Genomic DNA, 20,603 nt, shown 5'->3' with positions numbered 1-20,603 from the left:
TCAAAAACCTATGAGTGATCATCAATGAAATCTCATTAGATATACATTTTCGTGTATTTTTGGGTCCATTCGGGAAAAAAGCACATTTAATTTCAATGTCCCATATCCCTAGGACACCAAACACTAAGATTAAAGAACATATTATCATTTAAAAAAGTGAAGAAGAAATTGTTGGCGTACAAATTAATATTCTAATTTAGTACAATCAAAAAGAAAATGAGAGGTGGAGCTAGAGACAGAACTATCAGAAGACATGTGGCAGTCTGTTTTAGACAATATCCACTCATTTTCAATTAGTTTAAAATGATATAATTTAAAGTAGTTCATAGATTACATTGGTCCAAATTTAAATTGAATATAGAGCCTAATTGTGATTGATGTGATATTGAGCAAGCTACTCTATCTCATGTGTTTTGGGCTTGTTCAAAATTAAAGGATTTCTGGCAGCTAATATTTACATTTCTCTCGGACGCATTAAATACCTATCTGCTTGTTAAGTGTGACGTCACGCGAAGCGGCTTCCGGGTCCAAGCGCTCTATTCAACTGAATGGGGAGACTCATGAAATGGTAATAATAAACGTTTACAAAGCGATTTAATACTTTCGAAAATCACGATCGCAGTATACATGTCCATGCCTAATATCCGATGTCAGAAAGTGATTCATTTTTTTTTTAATTGTTAAATTTTTGGTATTTGTTATGCAGCAAGCCCAGAGATTGTTGTGTACACTATGATTTTATATAAAATTAACTTTAATGTGTGATATGAATAAAACGTGATCATAAACGAATGAATTCTCCACTCAAATGAATGGCGGCTTGGACCCGGAAACAGTATTACATACGTCATCACTTAACAAGCAGATATAGAACCTGAGGCCATAATTTCAATTTTTGGGATCACACCACAGTTCTTATGTTCTAAAAAAAGCAAGATAAATGTGATTGCATTTGCTACGCTTTTAGCTAGAAGATTAATAATGCTGAAATGGATGGACAACTTCCTTCAACCTTTAAGCAACAGCTTATGGAACTCCTACACCACCTGACCTTGGAAAAAATACGATATACTACAGGAGGCCCTACTGATATGTCTTTTTTCTTCTGGCAACCTGTTTTAGATCACATAGTAGAACCTTTCTTTGATTTTTTTTTTTACTATTTTTTTTCTTTTCTTCCCTTATATATGGAAGTTAAATATGTTTTACTTTAATATTATTATTTATTTGTATTTCATCTTAATATTATTTATATATTTTTATATAACCTAAATGTATATGTGACAGGTTTTGTTTGTTGTGTAAAAAAAAAAAGAAAAAGTGAAAAGCTATTCGCACTGTATGTTATCTAATATGTTCTAAAAATACTTTTGAACAAATTAATATTGTAATCAAAAGTGATTGTTTTTTGAAAACTGTAGACCAATCAGACTACTAGGAAACTACTAGAGGCTGGATCCTTGAACACTATTTGAGACACTAGCTATATTTTCATCCACCTATTTTTATGTGCATTTAGGAATATTGCAATAAAATTAATAATTAATGAAAATGCCAAGATGTGGATATATTTTGAAAATGCAAATATTTAGCGTTTTATAAAAAGTGGTTAGAAAGGAATGCACGTAAACTACAATGGAAATCGGTTTTACCGGATAATTTGCAGCATGCATATCCAAAAAAGTAATGTGATTTTGATTTAATAGATCACGTGGTAAGAAAAATAGGTTCAATGGGATGGCATTAATGGACAAACCAGTTGATCGAGCACACTTTAAAATATCTGAAATGTTGTTTTGGTCATTCTAAAATCCCTCAGCCAAAGTCTGTTATCAAAGTGGTTCAGTATTATTACCTCCAGAATGGTCTTGAGCATATGTGCTCCCAAACAGCATCTCACACCTTCAAAAGCCACCGTATAATCATTGGGTTTAATCTTCTGAGGTGCATGTAACTATAAAATACAACAAGCCTACACTGGCTTCTACTACAACAGCAAATCCCATTATTTATTTTGATATTTGGCACCAGTTTATAAGGAAGTGATGATTTTTTTTCTCTTTGACTCGTTGGATGAAAACAATATTTATGCGATATTCCAATTGTGTGCAAGTAATTTACATCTTTGGAACAAATAGTTGAAGTCAAAATAATTAGCCTTAATTTTTTTTCTTTTTTCAAATATTTTCCAAATGATGTTTAATGGAGCAAGAAATTTTTACTGCATGTCTGATAATATTTTTTTCTTCTGGAGAAAGTCTTATTTGTTTTATTTTGGCTAGAACAAAAGCAGTTTTTAATTTTTTAAAACCATTTTAAGGTCAATATTATTAGCCCTCTGAAGCAGTATTTTTCCCCAATTGTCTATAGAACAAACCATCGTTATACAATGATTTGCCTAATGCAAAAATATCTAGTAAAATACCATATACTGCCATCATTTAGGAATGTGTTGAAAAAATCTTCTCCGTGTTTAAACAGAAATTAGAGAAAAAACATATAGAAGGGGTTAACATTTCGGGAGAGCTAATAATTCTGACTTCAACTGTGTATCATAATAAAAAAAGTTATTTTATTTTAATCTTGAACGGATGTCAGTATATTGTAGGAGACCTCCAAAACAAAATGATAAACCTTAATTTAAACAGAAAATTAAAAGTTCACATCGTAGACTCACATTGTCGTTCTGCATATCGACACTGGCTCCGGCCTCCAGCAGGATGTGAACTGAGTCAACATTACCAGCCAGAACAGCACAGTGCAGAGGTGAGTTTCTGTTCACTTTGTCCACCGCATTCACTGATGCATTGCACTTTATCAGGAAGTTTGTGGGCTCTGGTCTGTGTTAAAAAAGCACATTCAGGGACAAGGTGTGAGTTATAAGAGAAATGATAGTACAGGAAGGGGTTTTAACCACAAACATTGCCAAACCACTTCTGCTGCAAATGATGATGATACAAGTGAAGGTTTCAAAATTAACATTTGCTAAATGACAAATACGTTAGTAAAAAACGATTATTGTGAAATATTAATACAATTTCAAATACTTATTTTCCAATATAATACATTTTAAAGTGCAATTAATTTCTGTGAGAAAAGAACGGAATTTTTACTATTCCTCTCTTTGATGTCTCATGATCCTTAAAAAAACCATTCTAATAAGTGAATTTGTAATACTTATTTGTAAAACAACTGTTTGTTTAATAAAGAGTTTCAATTTTTTTGGAAACTATATATATATATTTATATTGTATATATTTTTTGAATTTTTATATAGTTTCATTTTAAAATTACAAACTAAATCTCTACTTAACCCTCTACCTCATGTTGTTGCCATATGGCAACATGATATTTATGTTAATTTCCCTGCCATTGTTTATTTAAGACCAACATTCTATTTTTTGTAGGAAAGAGAGAACCTTAGCTTAGCCAATGATGTGCTTTGGTTAAGTCACATGACGTGCAGTGTTTTTCTGTGGCACGATTTCTGACTGAATGCAAATGTAAATGTCAATAAAAACAAAGGATCAACTTATCCCAGATCCACAAATAAAAAATCTGAAACATCACCTTCAGTAAGTTATAATGACATATTCACAAATCAAAACAGTTATCAAATTATTTTTTTGAAAAACGATCAAATGTATGGCAACCCTGTCCAATAGTGGAATGGGCAATATTACTATAGGTTAGCTGTGAACTTTTAAGTTGTAACAATAACAACATGAATGCTAGTAATATAATGTTGATTAGTTGCATGTTAGAGACTGTTCAGGTAAGCTAGCTCAGAGGCATATAAGACAGACGTACTATAGTATATAATATAATATATAAACATTGTAAGCAAGTGGCTACATTATTCAGATGCATGTGGAAGACTTATTTATTTGTTATAGTATTTACTGAAGGAAATAATTTTATCTTCTGTATGTTGTATACATGACAATACAATATTATGTTTGTTTTCAGAAATATTCAGCAAAAAAAGAATGGAATAAATGAAAGCTGTTGGAATAAAAGTTGTTGAAAAGTGTGTATAAGGTGTAATTTATAAGTTCTGTGTTAAAGCTTATAATACTGCAACACCAATTAAATCGTTTTAAACAACAACATTTTTAATTATAAGGAAAGTTCCACATTTGAAATTTCTAAGTTAGATCCACTATTGGACGTTGTTGGTATACGGCAGCATTTCATAAAGTACTCTAACATTTCTAAGTAATCTATCATAATGGGTGCAGCAGAGGGTTAATTTTTTTTGTAATCAGACAACTTAAATAAACCTCATTTTGGATTTAAACTATTTAGATACATGTTTGAGTAAAATGTATTTATTTATTTTTTTTAAATCAAACATGGTGGCTCGTGGTTAGCACTGTCACCTCACAGCAAGAAGGTTGCTGGTTCAAGCCTCAGCTGGGTCAGTTGGCATTTCTGTGTGGAGTTTGCATGTTCTCCCTGTGTTCGCATGGGTTTCCTCCGGGTGCAACGGTTTCCCCCACAAGTCCAAAGATATGTGCTATACAGGTGAAATGGGTAAGCTAAATTGTCTGTAGCGTATGTGTGAAAAATAAGAGTGTATGGGTGATTCCCAGTGATGGAAGGGCATCCGCTGCGTAAAACATATGCTGGATAAGCTGGCGGTTCATTCCGCAGTGGCGAACCCCAAATAAAGGGACTAAGCCGAAAAGAAAATGAATGAATGAATCTTTACTTAAAAGTCATTATAAAAGAGTATTTTTTAAAAGAAACACCTAAAGAGAAATATTATTTTTATTTTATAGATACATGAGAGTAAAATGTATTAATTCTTTAAAATCCTAATGACATTTCTTTGAAATTTATACAAAATATTTACGTAATTTTTATGTTTATATTTGTTTTTGACAACACAATACAAGTATTTTAGCTTCGAAAGAGTCAAAAAAATTCTATTAGGAAGAATAACCCCATCAAACAATTTTCTGAAAAAGAGGTATTAGGGTATTAAATAAATGTTATTATAACGTTAAACAAAATGAATGGGGTATAAGCACACAAACTTTTAATTTTAGTCAGCCAGCCCCAGGGCTCATGGTGAATTGTTATCCTATACAAAATCGCCATGTTTAAGTTATGATTTCTTTAAAAAATACAGCGATCTTTACTGCTTAGGTGAGAAATGATATAAAGTGGGTCTCAGAACAAACAAGAAGCACTGCATTAACCTGCCTGTGTTTAAAGTGTCTTTCGTCTCTTTTTACGCTTTAACAACTGAATGGATGCTTAAGTCTATTTAACAGATTATATTTGAAATGCATCACAACATCGATGCTGTAAAATGAACCTTATGGAATTGAAAATAATCACATAAACCTTTTACCGGAAGTTCATCATTGGCTAAAAAACACTAGCTGTGCATATTATACCTGCCAACACTCCTGTTTCTCCCAGGAGTCTCCTGTATTTCAGACTCGTCTCCCGCCACCCTCCTGTTTTGTTATTTCTCGGGATAACCCGGTGCATAGTACAGTTACTTAGCTGTGTTATTCAAACACCGCACCCCCAACACCTAGACACATACCCCCGCCCCCCAACCGGTCTCCTGGATTTTCAGAGATAAATGTTGGCAGGTGTGGTGCATAAACCCCATTGAATTAAATAGTTTCAAACACTTTACTGAATTGACAGCATGACTATCTTACCCAATGATTTTTTGTGCCGCCAACATCAATGGAGTTTGTCCGTTTAAATCTGGTAAATCCACTTCCTACAACAACACAGGGACATAATTTCTCAGTATTCACGCACTCAGTGGTTATTTAGCCTGTGACTGCGTGTGTTTGTGTCACACCTGTCCTTTGGCCATAAGGTAGGCAGCGATGGGCATATTCTGGAAGAGCACAGCCAGATGGAGACCCCGATAGCCTTCGCCATCTGCTAATGATGGATCGGCTCCATATCGCATCAGCTGAATGACCATAGATAAATGGCCCTGCCTGCTCAGATGTGACGAGAAGAGAGAAAGAAAACAAACACTGTCAAGTGGCAAATGCTGGTAGACATTTTTCAAAAGCATTTCTAGAGGTTTTGTTGGATGGATAAATGCAGATGTCAGTTCTGCTAAAATTAATACACATTAAATTTATTATATTATAGTCATGTCTACTGGTTGACTGATAATAGTTTTATAATGCCTTTTTTCTTTGAAATACCGTGAAAACATATGAATAATGATTGTTGAAATTAAATGTATCTATTTGACAAAATGACAACTGGTCCAAGTCCAACGTTATTCCACTTAAATATTGATTTCTTAAAGGAACACTTATTTTAAAAAATAAACTCATTTTACAATTTTCCGTAGAGTAAAACATTTGAATTGTACTATTTTTTAATCCATTCAGCCTATCTCCAGCTCTGGCAGAAGCACTTTTAGCTTAGCTTAGCTTAGCATAAATTATTAAATCAGATTTAGATCATCAGCGTCTCTGTCTCTCTCAAAAAAAAAAGTTTCAATAATTTTCATATTTAAAGCTTGACTTTTTTTTGTAGTTACATTAAACTTTATTTATTTATTTTTTTAAGGATGGTAATGGTCTAATCTGATTCAATGATTTACGCTAAACTAAGCTAAAAGTGCTCCCGCCAGACTTAAAAATAAGATGAATGGATTAAAAAATGGTAAAACGTAACCGTTTAACCCAAGGGGACTTGTAAAATTAGCGTGTTTTCAAAGAAAAAAAACCCAAAAAAACAAAACAAAAAAAGGTTAAAACATGGCTATCTTTTAGGCAAAAAATTCTTATAAAGATGTCTGAAAACATGCCACTTCTTTGTTTATTTTGACCAATTGTATTTTTTCTAGAGGACAAAAATTGGTATTTGAAAATAAGATTAAATTGGTAATAAGTAGTTTAAAGAATAAAACAAAAAAATATTTTACTATAAACAGTAAATCCACAGAAAGCATTATTTTTTCTGCACATTTTTTCCATAATGTAGGCAAAAATCTTTTCACTTACAAAATTAAAAATGACAAAATCTGAATTATTACGACTAAAAATAATAAGCAAAGGTTAGATTTATTATACAACTAAACCTGACCATAGTGTGTGAAATGTGTGTGTTTGTGTGATAGCTTTTGTTTTCCATTGTACATTGTAAAGTAGTTCAGTATTGGTTAACTTAAATCATAATATCACATAAAAACAACAATCTTTTCCCCCCTCTGAAATAGTATAATATTGCAGGTAAATCTTATCACTACCTAATCAGTGGCACAAAGATCAATAATAACATTTCTTAACTATTTATAGGACAATATATCACAGCAAAAAGCAGTTATAGTGACAGGTCTATTGGCGATGTATCCCAGACTGACCGTATGGCCCAGTGGAGTGGTGTAGAATTCAGGTCACCACCTAGTTGGTCAATGACAGCACCTTTAGATATGTAGTATCTATAAAACACAGCAAATATAATGTGAACAACACACAAATAATACAGAACAGTGTTTTAAAGGAACAGATCAACCAAAAATAATCAGCCTCAAGTGGTTTGTATCCTTCATTATGCTGACACAAAGTTATTTTGAAGAAAGCTAAAAAAAATGGTAACTATTGATATCCATAGTAAGGAACCTTGTTTTTCTTACTATGGATAGCAATGGCTACTGGTAAATTCTTGCCAAGCCAAATGTCAAATTCCCTGACTTTTTCCTGATTTTACAAATTAAAAAGCTGAATAAACTATCACCCTTGCTTTTCATGTAACGCACATTCTAATTCTAAAGGTAAACAATTGATCAGTCAAAGTCAATTCACTGAAAAAAAAGTGTGTTTCGTTTATCTTCAATTAAACTCTGACTTCCATGCTTCCATATTTGAAGGAACAGTCCTTCTTTTCTCATATTAAACCTATTTAACATTATTAATAGGCTACTGAGTGACTGGTGTTGTCACAACTCTAATGTTCATTTTCAAACCGTCTGCTAGTTATGTTTTTTTCAAGATCTGAGGATGAACTATATGTTGCTGCTTTCAGTAGTGTCATTAAATGTCATGTAAAATGGTACTTAAAGTAACATTGGTGGCATTTAACATTAAATAAAGCACATAATCTGTACCTGAGGTGATCGTAGTCTTAGCAATATATGCTGTTGTTATGCTGTGACGTTGCAGAAATAGAAAGCACTTGTAAAATAAATATTTTCATGTGTCGTCTTAGCAGACGGTTAAGACAAAAACACGTTTAAGATGGAAAACATTCATTTGTTGCCGTATCATGTGTGGTTTACTTTAGACACAGTGTTAGTTTGTCATGAAAGGATGATACACTGAAATAAAACCCCACCCCCTATAAATTCTTATGCTGCTTGTTGTAAACTGAAAATTTAATATGTAATATTCTCCACTTTCCTTCCTAATCTGCAATTGCCTGTCTGCCTCCATCGCTAACTCTATTACACAAAAAAAAACTATAATAATTACTAATGTTCTGCGTCTTACACTTTACATACCTGAAACTTGCCTACAGCACTTATTCATTGTTGCTCTTATAGTTGCTTCCTTGTCCTCATTTGTAAGTCGCTTTGGATAAAAGCGTCTGCTAAATGACTAAATGTAAATGTAATATTTTATTTTATATTCCGTGTTAATATATATATGGTTGCCGGTTGATGAACAGGAAATAAAATGGCATGAAAAAACAAACCAAAACAATAGGCAAAAACGAGAAACAATGCAATAAACAGGGTTCCCACTCTTTTATAAACAACAAATAAAAAAAAATGTATTCCCTCAGCATATGCAGCACCTTGAAAGTCCTTAATGTACTTAAAATTTCACCTAAACTTAATTTTACATTAAAATGTAATGAGGATGTTTTAATTGTGTCATTTTAAAAGAGTTTGAACAGTCCTGTTTAAAGAACGTCAGTCAAATGTGCTAAATTCAATACTGGTAATATTTAAAGGCGGTTTCAGAAATATTGACTGAAATTGCATTTTTTGTCACAGTTTTTGTACAAGATTTAAATTTAAGATTTTTTAATTAACAATTTATATTTTTTTAAGTTTTTAGATCTCATTTTTTTGAGCACAGTTCCATTGCTCAAATAACACATAAACAAATTTAACTTCAAATTTAATTTAATGAAGCAAAATTAATTATTTAATTCAAACACTTTCAAGAACCTAAGCTTGTTTGTAAGTACTTTCCAGGCCTTGAATCCTTATGTCTGAAATTCAAGTACTTACAAGAAATGTGGGAACCACAAATAAAAAAAACATGGTATAGAAAAACTTATTTTTGATAAATGAAAAAAAAAAAAAAAAAACGACAAAAAAAATTCCACGACTTGGATAAAAACAAAATTCAATTCCCTGACTTTCAACATCTGCTCATAGACCTTTTAAAACTGCATAACATTCCAGAAATCCTATGACCCATAAAACAAATACTATAGAAGTCTATAATTACCGATTTGCAGCTTTCTACAAATATTCTTATTGTGTTTAAAAAGTCAAATTGATTTGGAACAGCATAGGTAAATAATGTCAGAATCTTCATTTTTAAGCTTACTAACCATTTAAGAATTCAAAGAATCTTAACCTAAATAAGAGGTGCTTAATTTCCTGCAGAGTTTAACTCCAACTCTGATCAAGCACAACTAAACCGATTAAGGAGCACTGAAGGAGCACTGTAATTAAAGACAGGTGTGTTTTAATCAGTTGAACTATGCAGGAAGGTAGATCTCCAGGAACAGAGTTGGGCACCCTTGACCTAAATCAATGAACAACTCAGTGCAAAAAAGCTGTAAAACAACAAAATCTTACTTGACAATGTCTGCTCGATTATTGATGGCAGCCCAATGGAGAAGCGTAACATTTTCCTTATCAGGTTGCCTGACGTCATAACCGGCCTCTACAAGTTCTTTACACCTCTCAAGAGCACCAAACCTAGAGTTTAAACAATACAAGGGAAATATGTTGTTTATTTGTGCATCAGGATTAACTTGTTCAATCATGTATACCCTATAAGCTGCAGGTTTACAGTATGAACAAATGGTTCTGCATGTATCTGCATCCTCTTATAGAAATGAACTATTTGAGCAGTGTGAATCATGCAGGTGAGACAACAAATCCAGACGGCGCTCGAGTTAATGGAAACCCAGATATTACATCAGCACAATTGTGTCCTGTATTTGTACTCTAATTCACTCATGTTCTGCCTGCTTCTCTGCAAAGGGAAGATTAATGAGCTGTTTACAGAATCTTTCTGCTCACTGCTGAACGGCAAGATCTCAGGTTAAGATCAAGAACACATGCGAGAGAAGCCTGAAATGTTTAATGGGAATCTCAGAAAACCTTTCCATAAAATAGGTTGAAAATGGTTTGCACTGTAAAATAAGCATATTTGTTTTACAAACACAAAAATAAAATAATTTTATATCAGAATAATGTATTTAATAATTATAAAATTATTCAGAAAAACTGGAACTGTAAGACAAAGTATATTTATTTATACCAAATATAAATTACCAAATATGAACAAACAAAAAAATACCAAATATATAAGAATATAATTACAAAAATTAAGACAAAACCTGTTCATAAATGTAGGCTAAGTATAAAAAAACCTAACTAATAAAACTGCATTAATTAATTATTACCAAATCAGCTAAAATACATTTGAAATGTCTAAAATATATTTCAAAATATGACAATACAAGCAAATACCATAAAAGTGAATTATTTAAAATTAGTTTTGGGTGAAGCATCCTTAAAGTCAGTATTTATTGTTGAAATTGCACTTAAACTAATTCATAGCATCACACAAATATACTTCCCTACAGCTGTGACCAAAACTCCCTGGGGCATCTTAATACCATAAAATATTAACAGCTAAATATTTCCCATGTGAATATTATAGTGTTTACTGCACATGTAGGGAATAAATCTCACTGTGTTGCTTTGATGATGTCCCAGGAGCTGCTGTCCTCGGGGTGCGAGGATTTCCTCGGCTGCTGTGTGGGGTCCATAGGTCCCGGGACAAGCTGACCGTGGAAGCCAGCGGGCATGAAACCACCAAACCCAGATCCTCCATGACTGTGTCCGTGTCCATGGGAGTGGCCACCGCCATGTCCATGGCAACTGTCACCCATGTGACCATGGGAGTGGGACTGTAAATTTTTACAATGGTTATTCATGATTAGTGATTTCAAATTTAAAGCCAATTGGATTTGATATGGCAATATTCAAACTAGGGCTGAGCGATTCATCGAAAAATAATCAAAAGCGATATCCAGAATCTATAATCGATTTAATTTTTCCAAGTCAATTTTTTCAATTACTTTCCCTACTGCGTGTGGAGTCATGTAATTCCATTCTGATTTATACTTCTGCGTCGAACACACAGGTGTAGTCCAGCGCAGCCTTCCCGCGTTCGCATACCTGCGCACCTCTTAAAAAAAATATTTCTACACATTGCGCGTTTGCACTAAATTGACGTTGATTGGGAGCTGCACCAGAGATGCCTTAAGACGGCATACTTGCATTACATTTAAATTATTATTTACATTAAAATATTGTTTACAGAAGATGTAAGCAATGCCCTGTTTGAAATATTATTTACAGGATATGCAAGAGTTATTTTATTCAAAAGAGATACTGCTTATTTTCTACTTCTATTATGAAAAACATAATACTAATAATTCATTTTGTTTCCAAAAGTGCGAGCTATTTATTTTCACTATTTATTTTCAAGCAGAAAGACTGACTGCTTGTTTTAGGCAATGTGTGGTTTAATTTCAGTTGTTCAACACTGATGTTCAATAAATAATCATAGATAGTAGATATTGTGTGTTTCCTTTAATTAATTTAAAATAGAGTAATGCACCCTTTATTCAAAAGTTTTGCAGTGAACTATGAGGTCAAAAAAATAAATAAATAAATAAAACAATCATTCATTAATCGCAATCAAGTTAAAATGTTTAATTAATCGAGATTTTGATTTTAGGCCAAATCGACCAGCCCTACTTCAAACCCAGCGTTTAAATGCATAATAATACTTATTGTAATTATTACTACTACATCAGTACAATCTTAAAAAATAGGTTAAGTATGGAGAAAAATCTAACAAATAGGTTAAGCTTTGGAATTATTTTAAATGCCTGGCATTCAATGTAAAACATAACAACCCAACGTTTTTGAGTGCATTAGCAGATTTTGTAGGAACCAGTAACCAGTCAAGTGCTCTAGTCCTTATGAGACGATAGTATTTATGACTTTCAAGTGCATTTAGATGGTTATTCTCTTAATTCACTACAAAAATACAGCATTGTCTGTTATTAGTATTTGCTGCATAGTGAACATGTATTTTTCCATCTTCAAATAAAAGAGTAAAGATCAAACAAAAAGTATGGCACGTTTTTCAGCAGCACTGCTTCCAGAAGAGGTATTTTCATATTCATATTCCCCATTACAATTTTTTTTATAAAACTATCAGAAACCAATAAGTCTACCAGGTAAACCAAAGCATTAAAAACTTTCTAAAAGAACTACCTAAAATCTGTACAAGATTACATAGAGCTTTAATGAGGGTCCGAACAACTGGATTTCAGCATTCCTAATGCTTCATAGAAATTGGCAGAGCTAAAAAAAAAAAAATCTATTTTGCAGCTTTTCTTACTGCAACTCTCTTGGTGGAATTAACATCATGGGTAATGTCTTTCTGCACAAATTCTGCTGTTAATGGGCAAGTTCACCCAAAACTGAAAATTCTGTCATCACTTACACACCCTTCACTTGTTCCAAACCTATTTGCCTTTTTTTTTTTTGGTGATCATAAAATAAGATATACTGAAGAAAGCTGGAAATGGGTAACCAATGACTTCCATAGTATTTTTTTTCCTACTATGGATGTTAATGGTTACCGATTTTCAACTTTCTTCAGAAATCTTTTGTTCTTTATTCATGGTCAACAGAAAAAAAGAAACTAAAAGGTTTAGAACCATGGGAAGGTAATTTACTAAAATAGTGTGTAAATTTGTATTTTTTGTGTAAACTATATCAATAAAATCTAATCTAACATCATTTATTCTTCCTAACGTGGTTTTACTTTTTTTTTTCGTCTGTGAAACACAAAAGAAGATATTTTGAAGAATGCTGATACCCATCGACTTCCATTGTAGAACGAAAACGTTACTATGGAAGTCACTGAAAAAAAAACTCAAACAATTTTAAACAATTAAAGGGTTCGCATGGCACGAATGACCCACCCCCCTACTGACAAAGTCCAGAATTTGGCCACTATATGAGCTCATTTGTCCCATTTTTGACAGTATGATATTGTACATTGTGAGGACAACCAATTAAAAGAAGGCTTTAATGCAAATTTAGTTATTCATTATTATTAAAATGAACATGTTTTGACTGAGAAAATGAGCTGGCTAGTTTGTTATTTGCCTATAGGCTACAGTTTTTCATTTAAAACAATTTTAACAGATTCCTAATTGTTTTTGGGGTTTTTTAAATGATGGATAAGAATAAATTAGCATTTAAAAAACTAAGCATCTCCTGCTTAAGACTAATCTCATTTAGGCAAGGGCCGGTATAAGACTCTGACGGTATGATAACCTTGGATTAAAAAAATATCATGGTTTCACAGTATTGTAATCACTGCTCTAAAATATATTCTTTTTAAATATTTGGATAAAAAAAAAAAAAAAAACGCTTTTGAATACAATATATTTTCTTTTTTAAAATATTTATAATATCTTGGGATATATATATATATATATATATATATATACATATATATATATATATATATATATATATATACATATATATATATATATATATATATATATATATATATATATATATATATATATATATATATATATTCTTTCTGCTGGAGATATTGTTGTCCTAAAAAACAACAACAAAAAATGTAAATAAAAAAACTTACACATACCTAAGGAACCTTTTTCAAACCATGGTATACCTTGAAAATGGTTATCGTCCCATGCCTAATCTCATTACATTACTTTTAAAACTGAAACACCTAATGCACATTTGTAAATTAACAAAATTTTTAGTAAACAAACTAGTATGGTAAGCACTTGTCAGAAATATTTTTGTTGCATCAAAAAGTGGGCTAATGACAACCATCCGACAAGCTAAATTTGGTGCTTAAATGGTCACTAAAATGCAGCATTTGAACCTCATAATTAGATTGTAACTTAGACCTCAAAATTATTAATAGAAAATGAGGCGAATGACTGCGAAAAGGTCCACTTTTTGAGAAAAAAAAGAACCACCCATTTTAATAGGCTGGCTATGGGCATACAGAAGTACATTTAAGTGTGTTCAACTCATAAACTATCAAACCTGAGGACAGAATATGATAAGGCTAGTCATGTGGTTTCAACATGGCTGTGTCCATAAGAGAGTAAAATAAAATATTTTCAAGACTAGCAGGTAACAGGCTTTATGTCAAATAGGTATTTTAATTACAATTAAGTTACGTGTTTGTCTTGGAGTATGACACTTTAAATTTAGCAATTATTAATTTGAGAGCACAATTGTCAGAAATATAATTTAGTGTATGCGTCAGGTAAACAAATTGTTTGCTCTAGTGATGGTTTAAACTCTGAATCTTCCAGTGATCTAAAAACAGGATTTAGACCCCCATTAATAAACGTAACGTTACACACAGGTGATCAGTTAGCAATAGATGCTAAGTTAGCTTAACCGGTCTTATAAATCCATCAAAAGACAAAACAAAAGAGCACATAAATGATTTTCCCCCTTACTCCGTCTCCTTCTGACCAGTCCATCACTTCTGTACGAGGTTATCCGTGATTTACCATCAAGATTTACTCTGACAGAAACTGAAGTCGGGTGTGCGGTCGGTGCATCTTCCACTTCCTGGATACGAGTGACAAAAAAGTCTGCGTTCTGATTGGCCGCTTCGTCTCAGTGACGCTGAGGGTTACCTTATTTGCATTTCCTGACATACTTGCACTCAAGCGCGAATGCTAATGATAATCTGCATTTATTTATGATTTATGTACAGATGATTAATTTATTCTAGATTTTCGGTTTCACATACACATGAACATTCATGAGATTTCATGAGATTTCCTGATTTCCTGGAGCTAAGGATTTTAGCACACGCTTCTTCTAAACAAACATACTGGGAATATTTCTAAAAATTTCTTCCATAGTATTTGTGTTTCCTACTATGAATGTTAATGGGCAATAATTGTTTAGCTTTATTTAGAATATCTGCGTTTTTTTTTATTTGTGTTCAATAGAAAAATAAAACAGAAAGGTTGAATCCAATGGAGGGGGGTTAAACAGTGTGCACGTTTTTATTTTGGTGTAAACTATATGAATAAAAAGCCAATATTTCAAATTAAATGAATAATTCACCCAAAAACTCTAATAACCTCATTTTTTCTTTCTCACATGGTTTTAAACTTCTATACGTTTCATTTTTCTGTTGATCTTAAAAGAAGATATTTTGAAGAATGCTGATACCCATCAACTTCCACTGTAGGTCAAAAAAGTTACGATGGAAGTCACTAAGAAAAACTAAAATAATAACGATAATCTGCATTTATTTTAGCACACGCTTCAAGCCAGATATTGTAGGAATATTTCTAAATATTTTTCCATAGTAATTGTTTTTCATACTATGGATGTTAATGGTTAATATATTAATAGGTTTGAAAGCAGTGGAGGGTGATTAAACAGTGTGTACATTTCTGTTTTTGTGAAAACTATATCAATTTAAAACTAATATTTCAAATTAAATGGATAATACACCCATAATTCATTTATTCTTCCTCACATTTTAAACTTCTATGAGTTTCTTTCTTCTGTTGATCACAAAAGAAGATATTTTGAAGAATGCTGATACCCATCGACTTACAATTGTAGGACAAAAAAGTTACTATGGAAGTCACTGAAAAAATAATTGAATAATAAAGATAATTTGCATTTATTTTAGCACATGCTTCTTCTAGTCAGATATATTGGGAATATTTGTTTCATAGTATTTGTTTTCCTACTATGGATGTTAATGATTAATAAATAAAACTAAAAGGTTTGAATCCAGTTGAGGGTGATTCAGTAGTGTGTACATTAATTTTTTATTTTTTTGGTTGAAACTATAGAAATAATAAACTAATATTTCAAATTAAATGGATAGTACACCCAAAAAAAAATGTTTATTCTTCCTCACATGGTTTTAAACTTCTATGAGTTTCATTTTTCTGCTGATCTTAAAAGAAGATAATTTGAAGAATGCTGATACCCACCGACTGCCATTGTAGGACAAAAAAGTTACTATGGAAGTCACTGAAAAAATAATTGAATAATAAAGATAATTTGCATTTATTTTAGCACACGCTTCTTCTAGTCAGATATATTGGGAATATTTGTTTCATAGTATTTGTTTTTCCTACTATGGAAGTTAATGATTAATAAATAAAACTAAAAGGTTTAAATCCAGTTGAGGGTGATTCAGTAGTGTGTACATTTATATTTTATTTTTTTGGTTGAAACTATAGAAATAATAAACTAATTCTAATTAAATGGATAGTACACCCAAAAAAAAAAGTTTATTCTTCCTCACATGGTTTTAAACTTCTATGAGTTTCATTTTTCTGCTGATCTTAAAAGAAGATAATTTGAAGAATGCTGATACCCACCGACTGCCATTGTAGGACAAAAAAGTTACTATGGAAGTCACTGAGAAAAACTAAAGTAATAACGATAATCTGCATTTATATGAGCACACGCTTCAAGCCAGGTATAATGGGAATACTTCTAAATATTTGTTCCATAGTAATTGTTTTTCTTACTATGAATGTTAATGGTTAATAGATTAAAAGGCTTGAATCCAATGGAGGGTGATTAAACAGTGTGTACATTTTAGTTTTTGTGTAAACTATATAAATTAAAAACTAAGATTTCAAATTAAATGGATAATACACCCATAATTCATTTATTCTCCCTCACATGGTTTTAAACGGTTTGATTCATCTGTTGATCACAAAAGAAGATATTTTAAAGAATGCTGATACCCATCAACTTACAATTGTGGGACAAAAAAGTTACTATGGAAGTCACTGTGAAAAACTAAAATAATAATGATAATCTTTTTTTTATTTTAGCACACGTTTCAAGCCAGATATTGTAGAAATATTTCTAAATATTCATCACTGTCCCCCTGGCCAGGAGTCATACTCATACAAAAAGAAATGCAGATTATCTTTACGTCAAATTGACGCTGTGTGTGCGTTACATACCTGTTCAACTTGCTGTTCCAGTTCAGTTTCACAATGTGAAAGCCACATAAATGTGAATGAGATTCCTTTTAGCCATTGTTTAAATTTGTGAAGTAACACATCTATTCGAAGCATTGCAGCTTTATGCAGAGCTAACAATAATGGGCATTGTTTGTACATGTATCATGCTAATACAATGTTTGTAGACGTTTAATGAGGTTGACCTTATTTTTACTAACCCTTTAACATTACGGATAGCCTACTAAAGGCACATGTCATAAAAAAATTAACTATTTTGCTGTTATTGAAACACCAGAGCTTTTGTGGTTTTTGGATTCTAAATTAAATAAATGTGATTTTATACACAGAATTCACATAATATCCAGGTGAGGTTCTTCAACTAATTATTCTGACCATTTCATAATAATAATAATAATATTAATATTAATAATAATAATTCATTTTGTTTTTGGCTTACTCCCTTTATTAATCAGGGAACACTATAGACGAATGAACCACCAACTTATCCAGCATATGTTTTACGCAGCAGATGCCCTTCCAGCTGCAACCCATCACTGGGAAACACACATACACTTTCATTCACACACACACTACAGACAATTTAGCTTACCCAATTCACCTATAGTGCCTGTCTTGGACTTGTGGTGGAAACCGGAGCACCTGGAGGTAACCTACACCAACACGGGGAGTACATGCAAATATAATAATATTGATAATACATTTGATCCATAATAGCCCTTTCTTAAACAATATAATATGTAATCATATGCCTAAAATTACAGCAAAAAAGTGTATTTTTTTATTTTGTCCTCCAACATTGACAATGCGAATGCATATGCAGTAATGTTTGAATGATGCATATGTAAAATGTATGCAAACATAATGTATATATGTTCATGTCCTACTTGAACATGGCCAGACTGGTTCAAGATGATAGAAAGGCAACAGTAACTCGTTGCCACCCAAGGCATGCAGAAGAGCATCTCTGAACACACAACACGTCTAACCTTGAGGCAGATGGGCTACAGCAGCAGAAGACCACACCAGTGTCACTCCTGTCAGCTAAAAACAGGAAATTAAGGCTACAATTAGCACAAGTTTACTAAATATGGACAATAGAAGATTGGAAAAACGTTGCCCGGTCTGATGAGTATTGATTTCTGCTGCAACATTCGGCTAGTAGGGTCAGTATTTGGCGTCAACAACATAAAAGCATGGATCCATCCTGCCTTGCATCAACGGTTCAGGCTGCAGGTGGTGTAATGGTGCCCTCTGATGGCTACTTCTAGCAAGAACACGCACCATGTCATAAATCACAAATCATCTCATACTGGTTTCTTGAACATGACAATGAGTTCACTGTACTCAAATGGCCTCAACAGTCACCAGATCCCAATACAATAGAGCACCTTTGGGATGTGTTGGAATGGGAGATTCACATCATGGATATGCAGCCGACAAATCTGCAGCAACTGCATGATGCTATCATGTCAATATGGAGCAAAATCTCTATCCAACCTGGTTCTAGTAAGGTGTACCTAATAAAGTGGCCAGTGAGTGTAAAACAGTAGGCTGAGTCATCCTAACTAAATTAAAATACAGCTTGATTAAAATATGTCAAACAAGAGGTTTGGTATAAAAACCTTATTTCTTTTTACAGTGACTGGCATTTTAAGGGGAGTCTTCTGCACAGTAAAATGTATGATAGACAATAAATCATACATTTAAATACAAATTAAATGTATGATAAAAATAGAATAAATGTGCTTCCATTTAATTTATTACAACTGCACTTTCTTTTTATCCGTTTTAATCTTTCACATTTAACCCATATTTACATTATTTATGAATCTATAGCCGTCTTTACACAGCTAATTTAAGGCAGCCCTAATGCAGGTCTGTGTTTATTCAGCATTTAATGTAAAAAAACTATATGCAGCATTATTCAATCTGCATATACACACATTTTGTATAAGATATAGACCTATATACACTATATTTGCATATATTTACATATGCATCACTCATATGCATAAATTACTACATATGCATTTGCATTGTCAATGTTAGAGGACAAAAAGAAAATACAGTTGTTGGTTTTTTGGGTGATTTTAGTCATAGTGGGATATACAAAAAACATATTGACTGTTGGGAGGGAAAAAAAAAGCTGGTCAGGGCAATCTCACACTGACCAAGTTTATGTGGCAACATGTTGTAAAGCTTTAGCAGACCGGGTACAGATGCAAGCTGAGACAATGCTTTTATTGCACACACTTAACTTCGACCCTAACCCTACCCCTCACAGGGACATAACCTGATCTATTGAGTGCATGTGTCTGAGATTGCATCCAGTTGAATTGAGATTATACAGCCCTGGGAGTTTAACAAACTTATTTCTGAAAGCTTTTTAGTCAGTTTTTTCACCTATAAGATTCGTTAAAATAGAATTTTTTTTAACTAAGACCTATTTGAAAAGTATCTAGCCTGATGTTTGCCTGATTTAAACGTTAATTCCAAGAAACAGGGCCTATAGTGACCACAAGATGGCAGCAAATCCTGTCAGTTACTAATAGAAGCCCCTCAGTTAGGAAAAGCCGCTCACAGCATTTGTTGGGAGAACAGAACTATTGATTATGTTTCCACAGATCAATCAAAGCCTGAGGAGATCCATCACTTCACACTCCTGTGAACAACTGCTTCCAAACCACAATCATCTGGAATTGAACCAGGGACAGAGAAATTACACAGTATCTATCTATCTATCTATCTATCTATCTATCTATCTATCTATCTATCTATCTATCTATCTATCTATCTATCTATCTATCTATCTGTCTGTCTGTCTGTCTGTCTGTCTGTCTGTCTGTCTGTCTGTCTGTCTGTCTGTCTGTCTGTCTGTCTGTCTGTCTGTCTATCTATCAGTCTGCCTGCCTGCCTGCATGCATGCATGCATGTCTGTCTGTTTTTCTGTCTGTCTGTCTGCCTGCCTGTCTGTCTGTCTTTTTGCCATCTATCCATCCATTTATGTATCTGTCTGTCCATCAATTTATCTGTCTCTGTGTCCGTTTGTCCATATGTTCATCCCTCCATCGGTCTATCCACTCATCCATCTGTACATTTATCTGTTTTTCTATTGATCTATACATCCACCCATCCCGCTTTTCTGCTGTCCATCAATTCACCCATCCATCCATCCATCCATCCATTTGTCTGTCCATCAGTCCACCCATTCATCTATTTGTTTATTTATCTGTACATCTGTCCGTTTAATTGACATATATCCATCTGTCCATCCA

General features: G+C 32.8%; 2 protein-coding genes and 1 long non-coding RNA gene across 6 annotated transcripts in view; 1 reads left to right on the top strand and 2 right to left on the bottom strand.

Moving 5' to 3' along the window:
* The window catches only part of zdhhc13 (zDHHC palmitoyltransferase 13), a 41,310-nt gene extending 26,381 nt beyond the window's left edge, over positions 1 to 14,929 (bottom strand). The window contains exons 1-7 of one of the 3 annotated variants that reach the window (XR_015494723.1): positions 14,803 to 14,929; positions 10,946 to 11,163; positions 9,818 to 9,940; positions 7,364 to 7,441; positions 5,834 to 5,978; positions 5,685 to 5,749; positions 2,678 to 2,840 (exon numbers count right to left, since the gene is read on the bottom strand). Coding sequence is in view for 2 of the 3 variants with exons in the window: in XM_087259264.1 (XP_087115390.1) it covers positions 2,678 to 2,840; positions 5,685 to 5,749; positions 5,834 to 5,978; positions 7,364 to 7,441; positions 9,818 to 9,940; positions 10,946 to 11,190 (819 nt within the window). In the remaining variant the exon portion in view is untranslated. 3 annotated transcript variants of the gene reach the window in all.
* LOC147835938 (uncharacterized) overlaps positions 1 to 20,603 on the top strand; it is a 939,756-nt gene that overhangs the window by 843,902 nt on the left and 75,251 nt on the right. The gene's annotated exons all lie outside the window — the stretch shown is intronic.
* The window catches only part of LOC141375329 (uncharacterized), a 43,132-nt gene continuing 40,446 nt past the window's right edge, over positions 17,918 to 20,603 (bottom strand). For both annotated transcript variants that reach the window (XR_015495481.1, XR_015495482.1), the window contains exons 6-7: positions 18,213 to 18,369; positions 17,918 to 17,978 (exon numbers count right to left, since the gene is read on the bottom strand). This is a non-coding gene — a long non-coding RNA (uncharacterized LOC141375329). The remainder of the gene's footprint in view (positions 17,979 to 18,212; positions 18,370 to 20,603) is intronic.

The sequence above is a fragment of the Danio rerio genome, chromosome 7, assembly GCF_052040795.2.
Source record: "Danio rerio strain M-AB ecotype USA chromosome 7, GRCz13ab, whole genome shotgun sequence".
In the NCBI taxonomy this organism is placed as follows: domain Eukaryota; kingdom Metazoa; phylum Chordata; class Actinopteri; order Cypriniformes; family Danionidae; genus Danio; species Danio rerio.
The sequence above is the reverse complement of the archived record's forward strand: the minus strand, read 5'-3'. Positions and strand labels throughout refer to the sequence as shown.